Consider the following 8994-nt stretch of genomic DNA (forward strand, 5'->3'; position numbering starts at 1 on the left):
GCATCATGCACTGAGAATTACAGGGTGAGTCACCATCTCAAGTGATGGACTGCTAAGGCCAATTTTCTTTGCAGAGACAGTGAACAGTTAGCCCTGCAGGTTGCACAATAATTTTGTGCCTCACCTTCTTACTACAGGTTTACCATTACAGAGTCAGGGGTTCATGCAGGATGGAGCCAGGCCACACAGAGTGAATGTTGTTCTGGGCTTCCCGCATGCATGTCATCTCAAACCAATTTCCTGATCATTTCACATGTGGACAGAACTGGCCCCCTGAATAGTCCTCATTTAAACCCATGTGACTATTTTCTTTGGGGATTCCTTAAGGAAAGGATTTTTCTGAAAATGCTGCAAACAATAATGGAATTTAGAGCATTAATCACTCAGGCCTGCAACGAGATAACTGAGGATATGTGCCATCAAGTAGTCAACATCACAGTTCGTGTTGAAGAAGTGGTCAGACGTAAAGGTGGTCATATGGAACATTTGATTCATAGAGGATAAATCTCCATGCAATGGTCTTTCTTTTTGTATGTTAGTTTCTAATATTGTAATTGAAATAAAGATTTTATTGACAGATCAAATACTGGATTATTTCGTGTGTCAACCTGTATTTGTGATGTTTCATGAACAAGAACTACCTGACCCCAACACAGGCCACTCATATTTTCTTGGATTAAGACTTTAGAACAAAAATTGTGATCTACCCATAGAAATGCATTATATTCTTACCTGTATCATTCCTTGCTACATTCCTGATCCATTGCCACACAGCTGAACATTTATACTGTATTTCACAAACAATTTTACTTTTTGAAGAAAAATAATCTAATGTATGTACTGGCGCCAGCTACGCATCTGAAATAGTCTTAAAGAAATGGCAACACCTGTGTTATGTTTTCCAGGAATATCCTTTGAAGAATACTGGCAGAAACAAACACTTTTTGCCTGAATACTCTTGATTTTATGCAGCCAAGTAATTTGCAGTTGTCAGTGTGAGTACCAATGTTTCAGATGGACCTGGTAAAAGGTATAGTACTACTACTACTAAACAGCATGCTTACTTCAGTTTCACATCTTCTTGAGTAATTTCTTTTAATAAAGGAATTTTTGTACCATATTAATTCTTAAAATTAGTTCTCATTCAGGTCATTATAAAACATCTTTCAGGTAACACAAATGGTACATTCAAAATGCTCAGCACATTCAGATGCAGCTGAAATTTCAGACTACTCTTGCAGCCCTGCCATATTAACTAAAAGGGAAGTTTTTGCAACCTAACTTTTCTGAACACCCTGAAGTAATATTTCCATGAGACTTCCTAACATGCTGTAAGTCCATCTAATGACTGTGACATAAACTATCCAAACAAATGCTTACTATAAATGCATTTTATCAGAAATTTCCAACCACGGACGCTTAACCAGGTGACTGCATTGCGAATTGCCAGCTGCAGGTCTGAATGAGTTAACAATACACAATTATTACATAAGAAATAAACTTTCAATTACTTCCTGTAAGTAAACTACAAGTGGCACAAATGTAACAGTCTCAGGGTGAAAGTTACTTTGGACAGTCTCTGTTTTGTTACTTGTTAACAGTAATTACCAAATCATTATACTGGGCTCCAAATATGAATTATCCAAAATGGTGAACCAATTTGAAAGTGTGCAATGTGTTATTTGTTTTGCTGAAAGACCAATTAAACATTCTGGAAAACTAGCTGATGCCTCAGGCTGATCATGACTTTGGAAGAATATTAATTTTCCAATCAGACAGTGTATCACCACACCATCACAACACTGTAACAGGAGTTATACACAAAAAAGCACTGCTTGGACAATGGACTGATCATAGAGGTATGAACTCCATGATACCCAGATCTGACACCTACTGTTCTTTTGAAATAAAGTTTTAGATAATGTGGGACCCTCAATGTCTCATAACCCTATGGGCTTTCACGGCCTGGCACAGGGATAGCTTTACTTTTTTTTTTTTTTTTACTTTACTTCTTCCAGCAAATCTGTAAGAGCTAAAGATCAGGATGCATCATACTGTTGCACCACTGATGATGGTACCTTTACAATAAGCATGGGATAAGTTTAAATATCATTTAGATATTCTAAGGGTTTTATCTGTGGAGCTCAAATTGAACATTTTTAAAATGAGAACAACATTTTTAGGCTACTGTCCCTAAGAAATGTTACTGTTAATTCTGTAACTTGTTTATATTACTCACAACATATTTTTGAAAGTTATAAATTCATTTGTAATAGTCCTCCATTTAATATTAGAAAATACTGTGCCTTTTACAGTTATAAATAAAAACAAAGAAAGTAACAAACAAGGGTAAAGTTCTCCAGATCTTCTGTTGAGTAGCTCGAAGGAAGAAGGCAACACAACCACTCAAACACAGTTCAGTTACACTCCATTGCAGTTTCACTTTTTATTGTTTCAACCTTCTTCTTCTTCTCATCTTGATGGTCCACCTTATCACCCCATCGACTCTCATGCTGATTTTCATGCTTCACCATGACATCAGATGTTTCCTCTTTCATATCCCTACTGTCCATCTGAACTACTTGAATATCTCCTGTGTTCACCACAGGTGCTATCTTCTCTTGGATTTCACGCAGCGTAGCAAAGTAAGTCTCAGCATTCATCTGTAAAAATATATATGCACAGTCAAAGATATGTACAAACTTAATTTTCAGTATACATGCGTGACTTCTAACAGCATATCACTTGCGTAATCCTACTGGTAATTTCATTTTCACATTCTACGAACACGATATCAGTTGTGCATAATGAGACTACTGGATACATCAAGAGAAAACCAGACACACTAAACTGTGATCTCCAGATACATGTGCTCCTCAATATTCAGTTTCAAGTATGGATGAGCTAATGAAGCAGAAGATGAAATTTCTCAGAGCAAGAATTACACAGTTAGCAATGTATTACTGGAGAGACAGAAAAGTTCAGTGGTCACCACTCCCATGACTGATCTCATTCCTCGGAAGGTGAGGCCTTTACATCCAAAACTGTGCTTAGGGGCATCTATCGACTGTAGTAATTACCATGGGATATCACTCCTACCAACGTCACGCAAAATTTTATCCAATAGCCTTCTCTCAAGGTTCAAGTCCCTATATAGATGAAACTACTGGGGATCATCAGTGTAGGTTTTGATGTATCAGATCAACCACTGATCAGATTTCTTTGCATTTGTCAGATACTGAACTAAAAATGGCAACACAATGAGACAGTACATCAGCCATTCTCAGACTTCAAGAAAACCTATGATTCCATTAGGAGGGAAATATTGTATAACACTCTCAAAGAGTTTGGGGTACCCATGAAACTAGTTCGGCTGATTCAAATGTGTTCAAATGAAATGCATAGTAAAGTCCTTATAGGTAAACATTTGTCTGATAATTTTTCCTATCCAAAATGGTCTAAAACAAGGAGATGCTTTATCACCACTGTTTTTCAACTCTTCCAAGAAAACCAGGTGGGACTGAAATTAAATGGGACACATCAGCTGTTGGTCTATGCTGATGATGTCAATCTATTGGCTGATAATATAGATACCACAAAGAAAAACACAGAAACTTTAACATGTGTTAGTAATGAGGTTGGTCTAGAAGTAAACACAGAGAAAACTAAGTATATGTTGATGTCTTGTCACCAGAATGCAGGGCAAAATTATGACATAAAGATGGGTAACAGATGTTTTGAAAATGTGGCACAGTTCAGATATTTTGGAATGACAATAACAAATCAAAATTTGATTCAGGGGGAACTTTAGAGATTGGATCTGGGTATATATGGTTCATGCTTCAGATGGTTCTCTTTCTGGGGAAGGTTTCAAGTATCCACTGAATAAGAGACTAGGCAGACTCCAGAGCTCTTCTGAACATGGGGATAAAGAAAACTGTAGCCTGGCTGTTCAGTCAAAGCCCTTAATTTTACTGGCTGACTATGACTGCAGTTCAATGAGTATCAAGTACACGAAAATATGTTTGTCACAAACTGCAGTTACTACACAAATATTTTATATTATGTATATTTCCTTCAGGGCAATAACTGCAAAATACTGAAATGGATTTCTAGAATTCAGATGCAAAAATAACATGCCTATTTGTGATATTTTAGCTTTGTCAACTTTCAGGTTCATTACTATAATTTTGGCCATGACATGAAGTTATTCATTTGAAAATGTAATCCTTATGAAACTGCAAGACAGTACAAAATGTTCCAAACTCACAGTAAATGGCCAACATGGGAGCACTGTCCTTTCTGAGAATCCAATAATCATTCAGCTAGTTAAGAAATTCCCAATTTGTCATGGAACCCAAAGGTATCTTTACTATGTTCACAAGATACTCCCATTAAATCACATCCTGAGTCAGATGAATCGAGTCCATACTGTCACATCCCTTTCCTCTTAGACCCATTTTAATATTACCCTCTCATATATGCCTAGGTCTCCAGCCATAAGGCTAGATATTTAAAACCTACAGAAGAACTTCCAAATTAGAAAACATACCTTAATTTCAACAAGGTCCTGATCAGTAATGCGTAACTTCTCCTTGTAATCCTGAAGTTGTAGTGATAGGTCTTTCACTGTACTGGCAGACTTTGCTGCAGTTTCTTTCAGTCCAGTGAGCTCCTCCTTCAAAATGAGCATCTTATGCTCTGTGTCAGTCCGAGCCTTCTCGCTTCGCTTCAGCTGGCCCATCAGTTTCTCCACATCCAAAAGTCCTCCTTTGTATAGCACAAACCCTGCATGCAGAGTTGAACTTCATAAATGCACTCCATTACAAAGAACACACAACCAAGCAAAGTACAGCCAGGAGACAGTTTTACTGTGGCTGCAAGGACTCATAATTTGTATTATTATTGTACTGAATATCTTGTATGGACCTATAACTTTAGTTCTGTGATTGGTTAAATAACTTTGTGTTGAATGATAACATACTCTAATCACTTTCCCTGACAGTCAGAGTGGAGATTGGAAACTGTTTCCCATAAACCTGCTGTTGTCACTTGCAACTACCAGAGGTCAACAGCCTTCAAAGTCATAGCAGCAGACTATTGTTATGTAAGAATTTAAGCTTTCACAGTAAATTCACACACTAAAATATTCTCGCCGGTCGCAGTAGCCGAGCAGTCTAAGGCATGCACTGTCTTCGCTCGCTCGGAAGCCGGGATCGTGGGTTCGAATCCCACTCAGGGCATGGACGTGTGTGTGCGTTTTTCTGTGTTTGTCTACAGGTAGAGGCCTTGCGACGAGCTGATCACTCGCCCAAGGAGTCCTACCGTATGTGTAAGATCTAGTAAACCAAAGTGAAACAGAGAGTTTCATGGAGGTAGGCCTAGGCCCAAATTGGGGCTGTAGCGACACAGGAAAAAAAAAATTATTCTCAGGTAATCAGATGCATAGCAGCTGAATTAAAAACCAATGTTTTGGAGACCTGCTATGTCTGCCATCAGGTCAGTATGAGGAATGACTGTAAGTCATGTAGACCATGCCATAGCTCAGGCTGTTAATCGCTGGCTTCCCACCGTGGCAGCCCAGGTTCGAGTCTGGGTCAAGTAATTTGGGATTTGTGGTGGACAAAGTAGCAGTGAGGCAGGTTTTGTCCGAATACTTCGGTTTCCCCTCCCAATCTTCATTCCACAAACTGCTACACAGTCACCATCACCTATCATCTGGGGCTGGTACAACAGGCCAGTAGTGCCTCCAGTACCAAGTGGACTACGTCTCACCCCACTAAAACAAACAAAAAATGTGGCTTTAGTCTGCAAGCGAACTACGCCAACTGAGCGACTGCCACCTGTCGGTGAAGTTAGTACCAACTTCAGCAGATAGAGAGTGTCACGTGGTCAGCCCAATGGATTCCCACAGCTGTTAACCTCAGTTTTCTAGACCAGAGCAGCTACTTTTCCATTCAAGTAGCTCCTCAAGTATACTTACGAGGCTGAGTAGACCCCGTTCTAGACCCACTACTTCTCAGAAAATCTGGTAGCACCAGGAATCGAACCTAGGACCTCTGAATTTGTAGCCAGGAACTCTGACCACTAGATCACAGAATAATAAAAAAAAGAAGTCATATATCTAGGTCAGTCAATGTGATTCCTCTTCATTATTTGTATAGTGGGCAATATGAGGGCAGGTTCAAACTGTGTGGTCCTCTTTCCTGCTTTATATCTATTACCCTGTTGTGCAAACTGCAGAATGAAACAAACCTGCTGACCAGTCTCCATCTGCCCCTGTTTAACCTGACTAATTGAAGGCACCATTATAAGTTGCAGAGCAGGTGTGATGCATATTGTGATAATGCCCCCTTTTCTGTCCTCCATATTAATTTATTAGCAGGTCTGCCTTCTTCATTATCACTTAATCTGCTTGTGTCATAAGACAGCTGTAAAATCTAATGATGGGATTCCACAGTTTGAAATTACTTTTTTAACCCTGAGTATTTTTTAAGAAATTTAAGTGTAATTATAATAGATACACCACCTTCAATAAAGCAAAAGATTATATGGACAAATATAAACCGACAGAAAATCCACTCAATTTATAGCACAATTCCAATACCAAATGTCATCCATATACATAAAATTTACAAGACAGACAGGCATTACATCCTCACCATACGATGGGGTACCCAAAAGAAACCGAACTAATTTTTTTGTGGGCAGAGCTTTTGTAGTACCGCGTTTTGCCACTATGAGCGCATAGAGCTAACATTCCTGAGTCGATAAGCCGACTACCGTTGCTTCAGAAGGTAAGGACTAGTTTCGGCAGAGTTTATAGTGACAACTGTTTTGTGTGATCGTCGTTTTTGCAATGGCCCGAACACATGAAAATGTTGAAAAAATTCGTGAAATCATCAAGGAAGATCGACGACGGACCATTGAAGAAATTGTGGAGCTGTCGGGAGTGACTTGGAGCTCAGTTCAGCGAATTTTGACAGAAGATTTGGGAATGAAAAGGGTGGCCGCGAAATTCGTGCCACGACTGCTGACTGCTGAACAAAAACAAGGTCGCGTGGAAGCATGCTGTGCTTTGAAAGAAGAGTCCCGAAATGATCAAAACTTTTTGTCAGTGTTTTGCTGATGTTGCTGGGGTGAAGGAAAAAAACCGACGGAGGCGCTGTCAAGCATCTCAAAAGATGAATTTAGACAATGTTTTGAAAAATGGAATAAAAGACTAGACAAGTGTATTAGTGTAAGTAGAGAGTATTCTGAAGGGGATTGAAGGTTTGTGCTTAAAATTTGAATAAATAAGTTAAAAAAAAATAAGTTTGGTTTCTTTTGGGTACCCCTCGTACATTCACTTCATACACTGATCATAAGAATTCATAAAAATGGCCCAATGTTTTATTGTAATGCAGTCACAGACACATCAATTACATAAAATTACCATCAGGTACTGTTGGTTTGTCCTTGGGAGGATCTTCTGGGTCTTTCCTTGCTCGTTTTGATGGTGGAGAGCCACCTGCTGAAAACACTGGCAGCAGTCGTTTATTACCTGGAAAGAAAATTATTTTATTTTGTTAATAAAGTTACAAATGTAATGGTGTAATTGCCATTATAAAATTCTATAGGGAAATGAAGGGATTTAATATTTTTCAAAGCCAATATATGGACCTAGGAGAAATAAGAATGATATCACATAAGACAAAATGAAAAGTCATATGCATATTTTAATACCTCAAATATTGTCAATATAATAAAAGCTAATCTCTTGATACAGATGATGTGATTAGGATGGCTGATAATAAAACTGACTTTAGTAGGTCTGAAGGGTGAAAAGGAGCTGGAGTGTGTTCAGAAAGATGTTAGGGAGAAATTTCTGCTGAAGGACTAAGATTCAAATCATGCAGCACAGTGAAAGGAGATAAGAGAAAGGAGGGGGAGACAGTAAGTTTCTTTCAGACATGCCTCCTATTACTTCTCTATGGTAAAGGTAACTTGTTGAAAAGAAACCACAAAGCAGAGCTCATACAACTAAGATACATACCAAAAGCAAGAGCTGCCAATGCTTCTCCTGCTGCGGGATCTTTCTCTTTACTCTTTTCTTTTGCTGCATCTTTCATTCTGTCACTATCCTTACTGTCCTCCTCCTTTGCTCGTGGTTTGTCTGTGAGTTTCCTGTAATGGAGGGAATCCCGCGTCACCACCTTCTGGACTAGTTTTCGTACCTGCACCAAAAATTTAGAACGCATCTCATGTTATGTGAAAGGTACATGGAAAGGGAGAATAAACCAGTTCTGGTGAAACACTGTTTGGAGAAATTTTGTTTGCCACTCATTGTACCAGCCTAGATCTACAAGCGCTTTCACAGAAACTGTTTAACATTAGGAGCACCTCTGTGCATGAGAGAAGAAAGTGTATAACATTTTGTAGTGTCATCTCTTAGCACACGTGCGCACACACACAAATATACATTAAGTAAAATTTAAAAAAACTGCTGAAATATGTGTAGTTATGGTAGCAGGCCAAGAAGTGTAGCAGTCAAAATTTGGGCATATAGTTAATTACTTTCATTTAATCTGATTCTTTGATATTAACCCTTTGGCGCGGTTATTTAAATTCCGCGGCCGCGTCTCCGGCGGTAATATATTCAGGCGGCCATTTAAATTTTGCTCGAAAATGATTTATTCATCATTGTTCTTAAATTCTATGAGATAGGAACATGAAACTTTCACTAAAATGATCTTAAAAGGTGGTTTTATAACCTTACCTTATAATATGAGCGCCCTGTATCTCGGGAATGGAAGCAGGTTGTTTAGTATCTGAGCAGTGAATGGTACGCCTTGAAGGATGAAACTTTCACTAATTTGATCTTAAAAGATGGTTTTTATAACCTTACCTTATAATATGAGCGCCCGTTATCTCGGCAATGGAAGCAGTTGATTTAGTAGAATTTGAGCTGTGTAAGGAAGGCCTTGAAGCATTCGTATAACCCAACGGTGCCCC

General features: G+C 38.7%; 1 protein-coding gene across 5 annotated transcripts in view; it reads right to left on the reverse strand.

Annotated features, from left to right (window-relative positions):
* Positions 1 to 1060: 1060 nt before the first annotated feature.
* LOC111868543 (cell division cycle and apoptosis regulator protein 1) overlaps positions 1061 to 8994 on the reverse strand; it is a 61892-nt gene continuing 53958 nt past the window's right edge. For all 5 annotated transcript variants that reach the window (XM_023859281.2, XM_023859299.2, XM_023859290.2 and 2 more), the window contains 4 exons: positions 8036 to 8216; positions 7436 to 7543; positions 4553 to 4788; positions 1061 to 2663 (listed from right to left, as the gene is read on the reverse strand). In XM_023859281.2, coding sequence (XP_023715049.1) covers positions 2418 to 2663; positions 4553 to 4788; positions 7436 to 7543; positions 8036 to 8216 — 771 coding nt within the window. In that variant the 3' untranslated portion in view covers positions 1061 to 2417. The remainder of the gene's footprint in view (positions 2664 to 4552; positions 4789 to 7435; positions 7544 to 8035; positions 8217 to 8994) is intronic.

The sequence above is a fragment of the Cryptotermes secundus genome, unplaced genomic scaffold (assembly GCF_002891405.2).
Source record: "Cryptotermes secundus unplaced genomic scaffold, Csec_1.0 scaffold280, whole genome shotgun sequence".
Classification (NCBI taxonomy): domain Eukaryota; kingdom Metazoa; phylum Arthropoda; class Insecta; order Blattodea; family Kalotermitidae; genus Cryptotermes; species Cryptotermes secundus.